The 18,839-nt window shown below is 46.2% G+C and overlaps 1 protein-coding gene across 2 annotated transcripts in view; it reads left to right on the forward strand.

Moving 5' to 3' along the window:
- Esr2 (estrogen receptor 2) overlaps positions 1-18,839 on the forward strand; it is a 48,633-nt gene that overhangs the window by 28,615 nt on the left and 1,179 nt on the right. Inside the window, exons 5-9 of one of the 2 annotated variants that reach the window (XM_075947446.1) lie at positions 428-727; positions 4,402-4,540; positions 5,394-5,447; positions 10,482-10,615; positions 17,535-17,715. In XM_075947446.1, the coding sequence (XP_075803561.1) occupies positions 428-727; positions 4,402-4,540; positions 5,394-5,447; positions 10,482-10,615; positions 17,535-17,715 (808 nt within the window). The remainder of the gene's footprint in view (positions 1-427; positions 728-4,401; positions 4,541-5,393; positions 5,448-10,481; positions 10,616-17,534; positions 17,716-18,839) is intronic. The other variant, XM_075947447.1, reaches the window with a different exon arrangement.

The following is an 18,839-nucleotide window of genomic DNA, read 5'->3' on the forward strand; positions in this document are numbered from 1 at the left end:
TAGCAATGTTAAAGTCTTGACTTTTCATTATTTTCTCTACTTGAGAAAAATTCCTAACTTCATATCTTTGAACCTGGGGTCTATCAGTGCACTTTAGAAGAGAAACAGATTCGGTAGCCAGTGATAACCTTGAAACGGAGCAGACGTTCCCAAACACGTTATGTTGCTAATACATCCAGACAGTCGTTATCTTTGTCCGTGACCTACAGACTCCAAAATATAAAAATGGAATGAAATCAGTGGTATCAACACTGCTGTCAACATAGCCGCTTCTTACAGTGCTGGGCCTGGGAGTCGAACTCACGGCCTTGTGCATGCGAGCACTTAACCTACTCACCCACACCCTCAGCCCCTCATCGCTTTTAGACTGGTGAGCTGGAATCTGGGTGGAGAAACCACTGGACTTGTCATCTGCTCTCCTCTTTAGGGTCCAGGAGAGAAAGGTGTGGCTACCGAATAGTACGAAGACAGAGAAGTTCCGGTGAGCAGGTGCACTGCCTGGGCAAAGCCAAGAGGAACAGTGGTCATGTGCCCCGGGTGAAGGAGCTACTGCTGAGCACCCTGAGCCCAGAGCAGCTGGTGCTCACACTCCTGGAGGCAGAGCCGCCCAATGTGCTAGTGAGCCGCCCCAGCATGCCCTTCACCGAGGCCTCCATGATGATGTCCCTCACTAAGCTGGCCGACAAGGAACTGGTACACATGATTGGCTGGGCCAAGAAAATCCCTGGTAGGTCTCTGCTTCTTGACTTCGTTCTGTTTATTTGTGACAAGGCCTGCCTTGCATATTTTGGGGACAGTGAACTTCATCTGGATATAGAATAGTTTGTTTGACATTTTGTTTTGTTACCTTTTATAGATCAGATTTTTAAATTAAATTTTGATTATACATGTACATACACACACACATATATATATGTATATGTATATATATATATATTATGTGCACACCTGTGTGGAGATATATGAACATAACTGCAGGTGCCCAAGGAAGCCAGAGATGTCAGATCCCTTGAAACTGGAGTTACAGGTAATGATGTTCAATGTAGTTGCTAGGAACTGAGCTCAGCCTAGTGCTGGGAATTGAACTTAGGTCTTCAGCAAGAGCAGTACTTGCTCTTAACTGCTCAGCAAAATTTGTAACATAACAATGGTGTTTTCTTTGTCCTATATATTGACATATATAACCTTAATATGTCCTGGACTTTAGATTCTGTTTAGAATTCCCAGACTCTCAAGTTTTATCAGATAGAGTAGGTCAGGAAGTGGTGTATAGAGCCTCTTTCTATACCTGACTCTCTTTGTTGTCTCGCAGACTCATCCTGCACACACTGTAACACTGATAATGTTCACATCTCCAGCAGACAATGCCTGTTACTTACGTCTTGTGCCCAGGTGTGGTCTGAGAAGGGACCTACCCAGGCTTTGGAACTGGACTCAGGGTCACTTGGGCAAATCTAGAGTCTTAGGGCCTGGTTAAAAGGTAGAAATGCGGATTCCACATTGACCAGTCCCTGGCTATTGATGTCTCAGCTGGTGAGAAGGGCATGGCAGGTCAGGACAGGATAGAGCCAGTTTCACGTAGAAGTATAAGGCTTATCAGATGCTAAACAGGGACTTATAAAACATGACTCCGGTAGAGAAAGAATTGGTATTGTATAGAGTAAATCAGCAGCTGAAGTATTGTGAATCAATGGGCCAGTAAATCTTCCTGCTATCAAAATGCGGCCATGCAGGATATGCACCTTTTCCTCCTAGAAAGTCGTTATGTCCCCAGGCCCATTTGTCCCCAGTTCCCAGCTTACGATGGTTTAGCTCTCAGTCCTTCACTGTGGGTGTGACGGTTAGAAATAGGCACTTTTACTCTCTCCGGTTTTCTCCTTCAGTATAAGAGTCAAGAGATCGCTTGAGCTATTCAATGCTTTATTAGAACACAGGCCTTGTTTCAAATGCTTTTACCAATCTGTAAGCTGACCAACCGTATTCTATTCTAAGCACGTGTAAGGTAGGCTAGACTGAGCTAGGATATTGAATAGGTGAGGTTTATTAAATGCACCCATTTTTAAAAATATCATTATAAGCGTATGTTTATTACTACCATTGCTATTGTCACTGGTGTGCATGTGCAGTGTGTCTGTGGTGTGTGTGAGTGTCCGTGCACCGTGGCACCTGTGCAGAGTCAGCACAACTCTCAGGGGTCAGATCTTTCCTTCGACCTTTGTCCCAGGGATCCAACTCAACATCAGGCTTGCATGAAAGGCAGTTTTATTGGCTGAGACACGGCACGGCCCTACATTTTGTTCTGGTTTGAGATGAGGGTCTCACAGGGTGGGCCATCTACTTCTTCTACAACCATATAAGAAATAAATAGGCCTCTCTCTCTCTCTCTCTCTCTCTCTCTCTCTCTCTCTCACTCTCACACACACACACACACACACACACTTTCTGAATTCTAAGCCAAGGCTCCCATGGCCATGGGGCAGCGGGGGCAGTAACTGTTTTAGGCAAATTGTAAAACTTTGTCTGAGTAGATGGAGGAAGAGTTTTGGAAGCCACGTTTCCAGGTGCACGGGTCTCTGGTAGCCATTGCTGGCTGGGCCCCACGCCTTCTGAGCTTTCTGGAGATCTCCTTTCCAGCTTTGTTTTGTCTAGTGTCTCCACCTTTGCCAGAGTTATTTCATTTTGTCTGCTGTTTGCCAGAGAAGAAAAACACCAACGCTCTTTCCTCTAGTTTTTATTTCACGTGTTTTCCAAACACCATTTGCAGGATCTCACAGGAAAAATGGAGATGAGAGATTCCTGACTAGGGGAAGCCGTTTGGTTCTCCCCCCACCCAATTAATCTTTCTTCAAGCGCAGCATTTTGAAAGACTTTGTAGGAGTCTTACATATGGCTGTGAGTGACACTGGAGGGTGTCCATGTATCAGGACCTGAACTGAGCATAGCCATGTGGATTAGTCCATCTGTGTGTGGTGCATACATGTGTATGAGTGTGTTCATGCATGCTGCGCACGAGTTTCTGGAGGCCAGGGGTTGACACTGGCGTCTGCCTCGATTGCTTGCCTCCTTATATTTTGGTACAGGCTCCCTCACTGAACTTGGAGTTCACTGATTGGCTAGAATGGCTGCCCAGTGAACCCCAGAGATCTTTCTGTTTCTTTCTCTCTAGTGTTGAGATTGTAAGTGCATAACACATAGTTACTGAGGATCAGACTCAGGTCCTTATAATTTCCTAGCAAGCCCTTTACTGACTGAGCCATCTCCCCAGCTTCGGAGTTCTCCATCTTTACATTCATGCTCCATTCACTTCTCCGTTGTGCACATTTACAGAACCATTATCCGAAGACTTGAGCGTGTGCGGCTTTGTATTGTAGGAACACTGGTAAAATATGTATACGCCATCTCACTTATAGGAAATTCTCAGGGGGAGGCAAGGTCACTTCCATTTTACCTACAGGAAAAACAGATTTGACAAGAGATGAACTCATCTGGAGGAAGGGGATAGGGATGTAGTTTAGTGGTAGAACACTTGTCTAGCATGTGACCATGTGTGTGTGTGTGTGTGCACGCAGGAGCACACACACACACACACACACACACACACACACACACGCACACACGTTAGGGAGGGGCTAAGCTGATAATTAAAACCAGAATCCATTTCACTCCAAGGCTGTGCCTTTGTCTGCTGTGTTCGCACAGTGCGTGTGTGTTACGAAAGAAGTTCCTATGTCCTCTGCCTTGTGCTAAAGGCATTTGCTCCCCAGAGATTCTGTGTTTCCTTCCAGTGCTGTGACTAATTCAAGCCTTTGGTTGTTATGTTTGCTCTTTAGAAAAGGATCACCTGGAGACAGCTCCCCCACCCAGAACAGTCCTAATTCTGCATGGGAAGTGTTCAATGTTCGGAAAACCTATTTTGGCTTTCTGCGGGGGCTGGCGACACTCTCTGCTTGACCTTCCACCCCTGGTCATCTAGACTCCACCTACCCCATCCATCCACCCTCCAAACCATGTATTGGGACAGACAGACAGACAGCCCCTCTGGTTGGCAGCTGAGCTTTGGTTTCCTCAGCAGGGCTCAGGAATTATTTGGACAGTATAGCCATAGCTAACAAGCCTAACTCTGCCTTTTGGGCCCTTTCTGGCATCTGTCTGGGGGAACCAGTGATTCTTTAGAAATATTAAACAGAGTTTGCTTATTTTCTGGAGGGGTTGGAGGCTGGAAACTGCAAGTTTTACAGCTGAGGCTCCTTCCACCAACAACACTTTGAATCACCTCTTTGAAACACTGATTACTTCCCTTTGTTGCCTGGGTTTCCTTGGCGTTTAATGACTTGCCGTTCTGTCTGTACAGAAACGGGTTGCTGAGGGTGAGGTGTGTTTCACAGACTCTTGTTTCCCTAGGTTTTGTGGAGCTCAGCCTACTGGACCAAGTCCGGCTCTTGGAAAGTTGCTGGATGGAGGTGTTAATGGTGGGGCTGATGTGGCGCTCTATCGACCACCCAGGGAAGCTCATCTTTGCTCCAGACCTCGTTCTGGATAGGTGAGAAAAAAAAAATGCTTTGCATTTTCTCTCTGATCTGTTTGACTAAGCCAAGTGAGTGGGAACCAAGCCCCAGGTGCTGCAATTAAATTCTCACACCTGAAAGGGCAATTAGGGGGTGATGACACTGTCCACTCCTTCAGTGTGTCAAGAGCCCACCAAGAAGAGGGCATGGGTACCAGGGGTCATGTCCCATGAGCCGGTCCAGTCAGTGGTGCATCGACAGTCCAGGCCAGGGCTGTGGCAGGGGACTGTTTCCTGTAGGGTGTGGGCCACCGAGTACACAGCCAACAGAGTTTTGTTTATTTATTTATTTTAGAAATTCTGTTCTCACATTAGATTCTTAAGTTGTCCCACTGTTGAGTGACAAGTAACATCTCTGGATAGGTGATAAAATTCTTACGACCCCCTCCCCAAATTTATTTTCATGGGCTATAGCTTTAATGCTAATAGTGCCATTTATCTCTAGAAGCATTTTGGAGCATGTGGTGGGAGGGCTTGTTACTAAGGCCCGATGAAAGTTGACAGACACTGGGACATGGCCGTGCTGTGGGGACATGACATGGTCTAACAGAGTAGTCGCACTTCCTTTTCTTTTAAAGATGCAGACAGTAGGAGCTAAACCTTGATTCAGTTGAACTGTTTACGGAAGCTAAATTGTTCACCAACAGTCAAGCTTTGTTATAGGGAAAAATGGAAAACTCTGAGTGGTTTGGAAAAATCTCCACGAGAAAAGGACTAGCGTTTAAGTGTTCAGCACGTTAGACCGGGCACAAGGGCAGGAGGATGCCTGGTGCTGTGAGCCTAAAGTGCCCGCCCCAACTCTCGCATCGTCATCCTGTTACCGCTGTAGGTCACCCGAAGACCCTCACTGGCACGTTGCGCAGACGAAGAGTGCTGCCCCAAGGTATCAGCATCCCTTCTGCCTGCTGTCATGGATGGCCTTGACAGAGAGCACTGGTCTGAGTAATGGAGGTGTTCTGGTGGAGCAGACCCTGTGGGAAGAGTTGCAGCATGGCATGTGGCTTGGGCAGGAGCAAGCCCAAGTGGTGACCGGGCGAGGGAGGCTCTGGGAGGCCAGAGCAGTGGGGCAGGTACCAGACCCTCCACTGACCGTTACGTAGCTAACTTTTTAGCCGGTGTGTGCCGGGTACTCTCTTAAGAACTTGATTGTGTCGCCTTATTTAATCTTTCCAAAAGCCCCTTTGGAGTGAACGCCGCTCCTCATTCCAGGTCTTCAGTTAAGGAAATGGGAAGTGAGGTGATTGATTTATAGGCCGGGGTAGTGAGTGCTCGTGGAGAGGAGGGGATCTAGAGTCCGTACACCTAGCCCATCGCCCCCGTGGGAAAGAGAGTCAGAAACGGAAAGAGAAGGCCAAAAGCAAATTGATTCATAATTTGTTGTTTTGCCTTAGAACACAGCCTTAGGATCTGTTCTATTTCTGCCCATCAGCCCTGTGTGTGACCTATTCTATTTCAACCCGCTCCTCCTGTCACCGCAGGGTCGTCAGTCAAGCCGAAAGGTCAGATGCCCAGCCTGGCCATTGTCTCATCCGTTCACTCTGCCTCACAAACACACATTTAAACATGTAATCCTGCTACGTTAGCTGTTCTACCCATCGACGTGTAGTGGAGTTAAAATGATTTTACTTTCGGTTTCAGTTTCGAGGTGGAGGCCAAATCTCGTGTTTCAGCCACCGAGTCAGTAGCTGGAGAACATGTATGGGGGTAAATTTAGCCTTCCTCAGTGGGTGCGCCACCACCGCCCAGTGGGCCAGAGCATTCACATGAATGCAAGCACTAAACATTTTTTTTATTGTTGTGCTTTTGTTTTTTGTTTATTTTTGGTGCTGGGCACAAGACCAAGAGCCTTTTGCTTGCTAAGCAGACCCTTACCGCTGAGTTAATCCCCTTACCTGTGCCCATTCATTCTCATCGAGATTTCTATAGAAAACAAAATGAAGCAGAAACCACGAGTGTACTGAGGCTGAAGGGAAACCCCAGTGATTTGGGCTTGCTCGTAACAAGGTAGTTCTTTGGGCATCCATCAGAAACAAATTCATGTGAAGCTCCGGTGTGGAGCCTGAGCTTCTATTTGCTGAAAAATCTATATGTGGCTGGCAGGATGGGTCAGGTAGAGGAACTTTCCATCAAGACTGATGACCTGAGTTTGATCCCTCAGACCTATGTGGTGAAAGGTGAGCACTAACTCTACAAAACTATTTTACCTTTAACTATAACACACACACGTACACATGCACATACACAGACATACACACACATACAAACACACAGACATACACATAAACACATACTTACAGACATACACATGCACACATACATACACATGCACACATACTTACAGACATATACACATATACACACAGACATACACACATATACACATACTTACAGACAGACGTACACATACACACAGACATACACATACATATACATACATTCATAGTGACAGACATACACACATACCCATAAGCACAGAGACATACAAGGCATATATACATACAAACAGATATACACATGCATACACACAGGCAAACAGACACATATACACATACACAGATAGACATACACAGACATTCAGATCCAATGTAATTTAAATGAACAGTGCATACTGGTATTTTTTTTGTGCCAGCATCACCAGGAAACTGTCTTCAGAGCTATCACGGGACATTGGAGCTGGGCTGGGAGCCCACCCTGAACCCCGACAGGCCTCTTCGGCGCCTATGGCTATGAATGTTCTTAGGGGCTGCATTCATACTCAGTATTGATAAGCTGAATGTTCTTGAAGATCATAGACTTTTACTCCCAAATTTTAATTTACCCTTTGTAGCCAAGTAATTTCATTTTGGTTTAATATTTATGAAGTCTCTCCCATGTGCTTAGCCATCAACTGGGCTCTTACCCTTGTCCAGTTGCCACACCTACAGAGAGAAACTGGAGTGAAACCCAGCGAATAAAGATGCAGGTGGAAAATAGGCAATGGCAAAGCAAGACAAGCCCACTCAGTATTTTACCATTGTATCAAATGGTTATTTTTCTTTTATGAAAAAGCAATTAATTAATGTGATTGCTAATTTAATCTTTAGTTGACGCTAGCTTGAAGTGTACTTCTCTAGATAGGCTGGCTGACTGACTGACGTGTCGCTTGCTAACATTCCAATCATGCCTCTATCTTTAATCTCTCCATCCCTGCCCCTGCCTTCTTACTGCTAACTCGGTTCCAATCCCTAACTGGGAGATGAACGGCATGGATCTGCTCATCGGTTTGTAGCCGTCCTTCCTCACTTTATTTGGCATGACTCATTTCAAAGCAGGGCGTTATTCAGAGCCACTTGGGAGGTGCACTTTATGTCCCTACACAGCTCGTTTATTTTCTAAAAATGTATGTGGATTCTATAGCCTATGATGTCATCGAAAGTACTCGAAACCTACATGAGATGCGATGGTTGCTTGTCTCACCTGCTAGAAGGAAAAAAGCCAGGCCTGGTTCTTTAGGTTGCTTAGACTGGAACTTTTTCTATAAGGTACATGTGTGGATTACTTGAAGTTGCAATGTGTATTGGGCTTCAGATGCCCCAATACCTAAACAACGTAGATTTGAAGCATTAATTTTATTGCAACGGAATGTTTTCATTTGTGGAAATGGCTATTAATCCTGATATTTATTGCCTTTTCTTTTGTATGAGTGGCAACTTCTAGAAAATAGGATTGATTTCAGCTGAATTGATTTATCCTTTGGGGGAGTAAGAGGGAGGAAGGGAGAGAAACAGAGAGAGAGAGAGAGCGCATGCGTGCGTGTGTGCACACAAGCATATGTTTCATAACTGTACATAAGTTCACTTGAGTTTGAATTTTACAGAAGAATAAAGAGTCAAACTATTAAACCATCAATTCACAGTTGGGCATGGGAGCCTCCACACACCTACTAGTTCTGGGAAGGCAGAGACAGGAGAGTTACAAGATTGAAGCTAGCCTGGGCTACAAATTAGACTCTGTCTCAAAAATGGCAAAATAACCAAAACAAAATGAAAGCATCAGTGCAGGTGTTAGTGTCTGTTTGTTTCCTCTTTTGTGATGTATTCAGATCAGCTTTCCAGCTATCAAATACCTGGAAGTGAGTCGAGCAGTGACCCTTCAAGAGGCAGAGTGGGGTGACAGCTAGGCACAAGGGGCATTCCGTGTGCAGGTACTTCCTTTCCACTCACTGTGTTCAGGGCTCCTGCCACCCTTATAGGAACTCAGAGCTGAGGAGGAGGTTAGGGGGAAGTATGAAGATGGGGCACATGGAGTAGCAGGGTTTGTGGAGATTTTGGTCCTCTTTGCCAGGGCTCTTGTTCTCCCAGATGGTTTTTACCTGTGAGTTAGTTCTAGGGGACACCGGCGTTTTGTCCCTTAGCTCCTCACTGGCGGGAAGATGCAGCTGTTTTCAGAAGTTCCCATGCTGACCTGCCAAAGTGAGCCGTTGCATGCTTGTGGCTGTGTGTGTGTGTGTGTGTGTGTGTGTGTGTGTGTGTGTGTGTCTGTGTCTGTGTCTGTGTCTGTGTGTGTCTGAATGATGTGGGATGCAGGATCCTGATGAGTTGCTGTCTAACACCTAGCAGGCCAGACTGGTAGCATCCAGGGGTGTCAGTTCACAGGATCTCTACAGATGTTCTCTCCTAAAATGCCACATCCACTGGACACGATCTGGTTTGGGGGTGAGAGCAGACAGTGCACAGTCAGGTTTTTTGTTTGTTTTTGCTGCTTTACTTCGACCTCCCTTCATAGTCTAGAGAGTAAAAGCAGACCCCACAGGCACCCGTTTCTGCCACGGTCCCCTTTGCCGTGGGCTGTATTCAGGAACTGGAAGGACTTTGTACAAAATCGTCTAACTGCTAGTCGAGGCCCTAGTAACTCTGCAGCTGGAGAGAACAGACCGTTTTGAGAGCAATGGGGTGGGATAATGTGTGTCTAGCTGGTGCAAATAGAAAATGAAGCTTTCTATTTCATGTGTAATCATTTATTTCAAAGACAGACGCAACAGCTCATGCCTGTAAGGCATCCTTAAAGGGTTTGTCTGAAACCTTTGTTTAAAAACCATCTTCAGGCTGGGTGTCATGGCCCATATCTGTAATTTCAGCATTTCAGAGGTGGAGGTAGAGAGACCAGGAGCTGGGCAGCCTAGGCTACATGGTAAGACCCTATCTCAATAAAACAAAACAAAAAACCCCAAACCTAAATAAACAAAAGCCCACTTCAGGAAGTCAAAGTAAGAAAGTGACACCTGCCCCCGTGTCTGCTTCCTCCCTGACTAAGCCACCTTCAGCTGTAATTTCTGTCACACTTGCTTTCTTCAAATGCCGCTTCCATGTCTCTTGGCTTCTAGACCAGCGTCTAAGTTCAGCCCTCTATGTGTGAAGACATGAAAGTCTCTTTTTCTTGAAATGTTTGGCTCTAACAGACCCCCTCACTGGTACTTCCTGAGGAGAGTGTGGGATCTCACTTTTAATACCCCGAGTCACTTCCAGCAAGGCTGGTTGACTACCATGATTTGTATGTAAGCCAAAGGCTCTTGATGGTGTCTCCAAGAAGTCCTTCTGCAATGAAGTAGAAGGAAACAGGCAGCCCTGGTGCACACTTTGGCCTGAAAAAAAAACTGTTTAAGAATTTTTAGGAAGTGTGTTGTGTGTTCCCTTCTTCAATGCTCAGGATTTACCCCACAGCCTCCTGAGAGCTAGGCAAGGGTCCCACCAATGAGCCTACATCCACGCATCCCTTGTTTTCCTATATGGACTCAGTACTAGTGACTTCCCCTTCTTAAGTGTGCTCTTCCTAATACCTCGGCATAGTCATGGGATGTGCAGGATGACGCCTAAGATGTCATCTCTTGATGGCCCTCTAATGCTGTGTGTTCCTTCAATCCCCAAATGAACTCTTGCAGGGATGAGGGGAAGTGCGTAGAAGGGATTCTGGAAATCTTTGACATGCTCCTGGCGACGACATCGAGGTTCCGTGAGTTGAAACTCCAGCACAAAGAGTATCTGTGCGTGAAGGCCATGATCCTCCTCAACTCGAGTGAGTAACTGTGCGCCTGCGCCGTGTATGGCTGGGGGGGAGAAAGACTGTCCAGCCGGTGTGGCGGTCAAGAGTGCCGAACTTTTGTTTGATTTAGAAAGTGGAGAACGGCCTCACTTCAGACTTCTCCGTTTTACCTGGATTTAACTGTAGTTAATGTTTGCTAACTTGCATATAAATTATTTATTGGATGAGCAATGGATTTGAAAAGCCGCTCAGAAGCTGGATGTGGTGGTGCATGCTTTTAATCCCAGCCCTGGGGAGGCAGAGAGAGGCAGGCCGTCTCTGAGTTTGAGGACAGTCAGGTCTACAGAATGAGTTCCAGGGCAGCCAGGACTACTCAAAGAAACCCTGTCTCGAAAAACAAAAACAAACAAACAAAAAGAATAATTTAAAAGTATTTACTCTCCAGTCTTTCTTTAGCCAGATACAAGTATTTCACGTGGCTAACACATATCATCTGTATTTAATGTTTCAGCTTCTACTTTTACAAACCATTCATTTGTTCAGTACCAACATCTAGGTTATGGTCGAATAGCTTGGTATTGGGAGAAACAGAAAGCAAATTATGAAATGTCATGATCTTGGTGCTGGATTGAGGTGCACAGACCGACAGAGTGGAGGCGCGGAGAAGTGGGAGAGACCGCAGAAGGACACTGGGGTCTTCAGAGAAGAACTTCAAGTGGTCGCAGGCAACTCTGGGGGAGTGTCTGTGTGCAGAAGTGTGTAATGGGAAGGTCATACCCACTCCCCATAGGGAGGAATGACTAAAATGGAGAGAGACGGAGGCAAGGGTGTCCTCAGATAAAGTGAGTCCAAACAGACCATGTGGGAGGGAAAAGGGGAGGGACTTGACTTTGGAGATGGGGGGGATGAGGCCAGTGTCTGAGCTGAGTGGATGTTTTGGCTCTCCTAGTTTTTCTTATATAAACAATATCTGGTGATCAGGGACAACATTTTAGATGGAAGAAAACCATACAAGGAAGATAAGAATAATCAGCAGGATCCTCCTCTCTCCAAGACCTAGGAAACAGTGCCCCCTGTTCCTTCTCTCTCCCCCCTCTCCAGTATCCATTGTGTTTGACTCTAATAGGAAATCAGTGGGTGCCGTCATCTCTTATATTAAATGGAGTAGTACCCATCTACACCCCGTGTGTAGCTTCTCATACTTGACATCATCCCTGGGATACTTAGATCACCTGACCCAATGCACGTGCATGTACATGGTGGTTATGCTGTATTTAGAGAATAATGACAAGATGTGAACGTGGAGGGCTTTTTAAAACAGTTTTTTGAAACTGACGATCAAACCCAGAGCTTTGCCCACGCTAGGTAAGTTGAGTGTGCTTGCTATCAGTCTCAGCTCCCCTTGGCCCCAGCTCGGCATAATAACAGAAAATTACGATGAAAAGTGCAAAATATGAGTCCTGGCTTATGCAATTAACACGTTTGAATGATTTTTAAATTTGTCTGTGGCTGTCAGAGCTCTCAAGGGCTGGTACTTCCATGGCGTCCTCTCTGTGGACTGGGAGAACATTCAGACAGTAGCTCAGGGAGAGCACAGCACGCCGTCAGTGGTGGGTTCTAGAATCTAGAGCGGAGAGTGGGCTAGGTCTTGAAGCCGAAGGGTGGGGAGGGCTGAAGAAGGAGTCTGAAGGATTTAGAACCCTTTCCGAGCCACTGTGTGCTCCTCAGAAAGCGATTTGTTTGTTGTTAGGACATGTAGGTAAGCAGCAGGCAAGGAGCCTGCTGTTTGGCTTGGCGTCTTCTAGATGTCAGATTGTATCCTCAGAGCTGTGAGCAGCCTCTGTGTATGTAGATGGGCAAGGCAGCTCTGGCCTTCTTCCTGCGGCATCTGATAAAGCTGCCCTTGTAGGAGGTGAGGAGGGTTGTGGGATGTAATTGCCACTTTGGGCAGAAAAATCATTAAAATTTAAGGTAAATCCAAATTTTTGAAAAATCTTTACTTACTTGGTAGTCACAGCAAATTTATTCTGTTTGACATTGCTGTGGGAAATTGGAATTTGCTTTCTTTTTTTCTTCCTTTTTTTCCTTCTTTTTTTTTCTTTTCTTTTTTGGTTTTTCTTATGGAAATGTTCTACTATTGAAAGAGGTGGCTAGCTCTGAAGGGTTTTCAAGAGCACCTCTTTTTTCTGGTTATTTGCAGCAATTAATTTAAAAATAAAGCAAAAACCGAAGCAAGGACTAAGTTGGTGAACATCAGTTGGTGTCCTCCACTGAAACAATCTGAACAGCCAAGGGTTCGTGGTTGGGAGAGGGGTGTGGGAGGAACAGGGCTGCAGGCAGCATCTCCCGTCTGCAGGTGGCGCTCTTTAAGGCTTTGGCTGAGTGCTAGCTGACCTGCTAATGTTTTGAGGCACAACGCAAGGGGAAATGGTCTCTGAAGTTCCCACTGGCTAAGGAGCGGCTCACATTCTCTCTAGGCGCTTGGGAAAACTTATAACATCCTGGACATTGGGATAAGAAAACACTGAGGAGGCTGTCGCCACAGTAACGGGGTAAAGTTAGCCCCGGGGTACAGGCTACCAAATAAAACATAAAAGCAAGCCCAGATTGTCAAAATATCGTGAAATAATTTAGCTACAATCTAGCACAAAGCTTAAGAATAGTTGAAGGCATTCTTACCTGCTTATGGGCAATGTCTCTAAGTCAGTCTTCAGTACTGACTACAGGGGCCTGGGGATGTAGCTCAGTTGGAAGATTGCTCGCCTAGTATGCGAGACCATGAGAGACCATGACTTTGACCACCCCTTCATCCCCTCTACCCCCACCACTCCACCCCCACCTATGAGAATACTCACATACAAGGGGCGGGGGAAGGCAATGACAACACAAAGAATATAATGCTAGCCAGAACTCAAAGGTAAGTTCACAATACTCAAAATAACTCATTGAAAATTAGGAAGCATGCAAAGACGAAAATATGGTCTCCAAGAGGAGAAAAAACACTCAGAAAGGTGACAGAATGAAATACATGAAAGAGACTCTCCGGAGACGTGAAAACAGTGCCTGGATTTCCTATGGGAAGTGTGAAAAGGCAAGGCAGGGCCCAGAAATTCTGAATGGGCCCCAGACTGCCTTGGAGAAGGAAAGTTGCACAGAAGGGAAGTCAGCAGATGTGGGGACACAGCAGTTGAAACATGGTTGAGAATGTTCTAGATGTCTTGAAAACTGTAAACACGGCTTCGACGATACTTTCTTAAGCCCCTGCACGAGAAGCGTGTGGGAAGCCACAGCAAGACAGATCGTCATCAAAGTGCTCAAAGCCAGCAGGAAGGAGACAAACCACTCTTCGTTCTTCTCCTTTTCTTTTTTGAAACTGGGTGTTGCTATGTAGTTCAAGCAGTCCTCAAGCTCATGATTCTCCTGCCTCAGCTTCCTGAACAAGGTGCCACCATGCCTAGGTTTTCTTCTTCTGCCTGGCTCTATTGCCTAGAATCCCAAGTCATCTGCCTGTGCCATTGTTGGGAGTAACTGGGAATATTCAGACATCTACCACCACACCCAGAGCAGAAAAATGGTAAAAAGCTGCTGGGGGAGGGGACGGCGTGACTTTATATACAAAGGAACAAAGGTAAAGATGACAGCATACTTCTCTTTTCAGATCCCAGTCAAGAGACAGAGAAATAGGGGCTGATAAATTGGGTCAACCATTAAGAGAACTTGCTGCAGCCGGGTGGTGGTGGCAGCAATGCCTTTAATCCCAGTACTAGGGAGGCAGAGGCAGGTGGATCTCTGAGTTCAGGGGCAGCCTGGTCTACAGAGTGAGTCCCAGGACATGCTCCAAAGTTACACAGAGAAACCCTGTCTCATAAAACCAAAATAAATAAATAAATGAGAGAGAGAGAGAGAGAGAGAGAGAGAGAGAGAGAGAGAGAGACCAAAAACATATGACAAATAAGATGAAAACCTTGTCACCTGAATCTCTGAAACTATAGCCACCTTCCCTTAGAATTGCGATCTGATCTAGGAGTCAGAGTGGAGTAAACACGAAGTTAATTACCATTGGTCTTCTTAAAATAACCTAACCACAACCAACCAATCATCAATTAATCAAATAACCTAAATTAGGGACAGGGAACTGGGTATGGAGGTGCTTGCCTGCAATCCCAGTACTTGGGACATGACAGCAGGAGGATCAGGAGAAGTTCAAGGTTCTCCTCTCTTCAGCTACATAGCAAGTTTGAGGCCAGCCTGGATTACACAGTGTGTCAAACAAACAAATTAGAAACAAATCTATTTATTTAAACATTTTTTTAATATTTATTTATTATGTATACAATGTTCTGTGTATGCCTGCAGGCCAGAAGAAGGCACCAGATCTCATCACAGATGGTTTGTGAGCCACCATGTGGTTGCTGGGAATTGAACTCAGGACCTTTGGAAGAGCAGGCAATGCTCTTAACTGCTGAGCCATCTCTCCATCCCCTATTTAAACAATTTTTGAAAGAACAAAACATTTTATTAATTGAAATACTTAGCAGGTTAAACCCAGGCCACCGTTCTATTTTGCTTTAGAACAGCACACACATTCCCTTTCACCCTTCAAAGCCAGAAAACAATTTTTCCATGATTATTTTCTCGGATTTTTAAGTAAAACACTCCAGATTTTCTGAGTTATTTCCCTCTTACTGAGCAAAGCCTGGGTCTTCACCTTAGAGCACGTAGGATTCCACAGTTCTTGGCATTCGTACTTCCAGAATGTCTGGTGGGCCAGAGGGAGGAACACACAGATGTTTCCAGGAAATGGCGGGGATTTGGGTGACCTTGAGTTGCTTTCTTTGGGATGTGTGGGATATTGCGCCGCGCCAAAAGCCCTCTCTCTCCCTCCCCTCTTTACTAGATCTCTTTAGCCTTATGAAAAGCAATTTTGTTTTGTTTTACAATAAATCATGGAGTTTCTATCTTTAGGGGTGGAGGGGGGTTCATTTTTCTATTTGCTTCCTGTGTATCTGGTTGGCAGGGCTTCTGTCTTGTCCCTTGGCCCCGTCCAAGGCCTGCCACTTAACAGTTAGTGTGTCCCCTTGTGCTATGTCAGTGAGCAGGGATGTGGATGCCCAAAGTATGGGTGTGGTGTTTCCGACTAGAGAGACGGGTACGTTAAACCGGTGTCCTGGGATGGTTTTAAGTTTAAGACTTTTCATATAAACACTTCTCCTTCTAAAAACTTGACATGTCAGGTGCCTGTTTAAATGTGGTGCCTCCTCTTCCCAAACGAATTGATCACAGTGGGCTCCAGACTCCGTATGGGACTGTACTACCTCCAAACTTGTGGGAGACCCATGGTCTGCCCTTGGTAATGAGGCTGCCTCATGAGCAAGGATGACTGACTACCAGCCACGCTCTTTGAAGGGAGCCACACACTGCCAGTGGGCATTTCTGCTACTGTGATTTGGGTTCTGAAGGCTATTTTAATGACACTCCAGTTCACCCATTTAAAGACTATAATTCAAGCTGTGTGTGGTGGTCTAATCCCAGTACTATGGAGAACTATGAGTTCGAGGTCAGGCTGGAATGTATAGGAAGTTCTAGGCCAGCCTGGGCTACATGGCAAGATCTTGTCCTAAAACAAAAGTATACGATTCAATTTTTGTTAGTATGTTCGCTTTGTGTCATTGCCAAAATCAATATTAAAACATTTTAACCCCCCACCGCCAGGAAATCCACTCCCTGCTGCATTAGTTACCTTTGTTATTGATGCCACTATGTACCCTATAAGAAGCAGCTAAGGGAGGAAAGATGATGGAAAAATTAGCCTTGGGTCAGCTTCTGTCCATAGCTGTGGGAGCTGCCTCTTAAGTTATACCAGTGAGAGTCACCTGGGAAGAGGGAGTCTCAACTGAGAACTGACACCATCAGACTGACCTGTTGACAAGTGTGGGGCGTTGTTTTGATTAATGATTGATGTGGGAAGGCCCAGCCCACTGCGGGTGGTGCCACCCCTAGGCAGGTGGTCCTGAGCTATGTGAGCTGCGTGAGCATCAGGCTGAGCAAGTCAGTAGGCAGTACTTCTCCGTGGCTTCTGCTTCAGCTCCTGCCTCCATTTTCCTGCCCGTACTTTCCTTGGTCACAGACTGTAACCTGTAAGGTGAGGTATATCCTTTACTCCCCTAAGCTGGTTTTGGGCAGTGGTTTATCACAGCAACTGAAGACCAGCCACGAGGGATACAATTAATGGTGTGTGCCACCATGCTTGGTCGCCCTTGGTTTCTTTTCTTTTGGTTTTTCAAGACAGGGTTTCCGTGTGTTGTCCTGGCTGTCCTGGAACTTACTCTGTAAACCAGGCTAGCCTCAAACTGCTGAGATTAAAGGCATGTGCCACCACCACTCAGCCCTTGGTTTCTTGAGACTGCACCTAGTTATTGTAAACCACCATTCTCAAAGGAAGTAAAGAATTAGCTTATATTATTTTTTTTCTTTTTACACAATTTAGGGTTTCTCTGTGTAATAGCTCTGGCTGTCCTGGAACTAGCTCTGTAACCAGGCTGGCCTCTAACTCACAAAGATCTGCCTGTCTCTGTCTCCTGAGTGCTGTGATTAAAGGCATGCAATAAACTATATAATTATATTGATCTCACCTGACCCCTGACCGTCTTCATGTAGCCATTTGCTGCAGGTGCGCAACACAATTACTTGAAGTGCCTACTGCTTTGGTGAGGCCACAGAGCTCACCTGGCCTGCCCGTATCCAGTCAGGATTCCCTACAGCACACCGATAAGGTTTTGCTCTCAGGGGAAGAGCCTCGGGGGACATAGAGTGTGCCATGCATGTGCCTGTGCAAGTCAGAGCATCTCTGGCCCACATTGCCGCCTCCCTGGGGAACCAGGCATACTTAACAGTTGAGCACATGACCTCGACTTCCCTTTCTCTGACTTTGGGGCTCTCTTTCTTTGTCCAGGCATGTACCCCTTAACTACAGCAAGCCAGGAGGCGGAGAGCAGCCGGAAGCTGACACATCTATTGAACGCAGTGACAGATGCCCTTGTCTGGGTGATTGCTAAGAGTGGCATTTCCTCCCAGCAGCAGTCGGTTCGCCTGGCCAACCTCCTGATGCTTCTCTCTCACGTCAGACACATCAGGTACAAACCACGGGAAGCTGTTCTGGGGGCTGGGGGCCGGGCATGCACTCAGAACTTTGGGAGAATGCAGGCAAGTTTGCAGTGGATATGGTAGAACGTTCGACTTTAAAGAAGAATAAACTTTTGACTAAGAATTCACCAGTGCACACACCTACACCAAAGGTTGGCGCATCATGGGTGTTGAAATGAGTCTCACATGGTGCCTGATAGGATTTTGGGGCAGCTGGTGGGACCCACCTGGATGTAGTTGCTAGGGTTTAGAATTTGTTTATAGGGTCCCAAAATGGGCAGCTCTCCCTCTGAAATGAATCGCCACCTTCCTAACACCATCCAGGGCCAAGACCTGGGGTCATTTCTCTAAGGATGTTAAGCCTGGCTCTCCTGGTCACACTTCAGCTGAGGACTGGGGGTGTGCGCCAAGTTGTCCCTTTGCTTCCATGGCATCAGGATACCTGGGACGAGATCTAAGAGAACTTAGATCCCAACAGGTTGAGGAAGCAAGGCTGGGGGTGGAGCACAGTCCAGGTCAGGAGGTGGGTGGCATGTGCACTGAGGGAGAAGATGGGCTGGGATGGCTAGGGATGCCCTGTGGGTGGCGTTGCTCAGAAAGGTAGCTCTGTCCCGAGCCTGGAAGAGAGGAGATGACAAGGAAGGCCGTGCTTGCCTGAGTAGGAAGCCATAAGAGCTGTGGGGAAGGACAGTGTCCACTTTATTTAACGTGGAGGAGGAAAGGATTCCTTCCTGTTTCTTTACTAAGGGCTCAGCCCGTGACCCTTTGCAGAACAAATATTAGTCTACCCTCACTTACATATGAGCACCTCTAATTGCTGAAGTTTGTTCATAACCCCCAAATTGGTACAGAGGACTCTTTCAAGGTCAAGCCAAGAAGGGCAACAGTTTTCAGTGTCTTGATATGATATGTACATTCCAATCTGGGTCAGTCAAGGAGATAGGTGCTTCTGCTCTCCCAGGGTGAAGAAGCCTACTTACAGTTAGTAACACTGTTTGTTTTCGTGCTTTTTATGAACGAGCCCAAGGTGCAGCATTGGGTGGTGAGATGGAGGTCAAATGGGTTCCACTTTTGCCTTTGAGTGTAGACTGTAGAGGGCGCTGGACGTGTGAGC

This window comes from Microtus pennsylvanicus, chromosome 14, assembly GCF_037038515.1.
Source record: "Microtus pennsylvanicus isolate mMicPen1 chromosome 14, mMicPen1.hap1, whole genome shotgun sequence".
Classification (NCBI taxonomy): Eukaryota; Metazoa; Chordata; class Mammalia; order Rodentia; family Cricetidae; genus Microtus; species Microtus pennsylvanicus.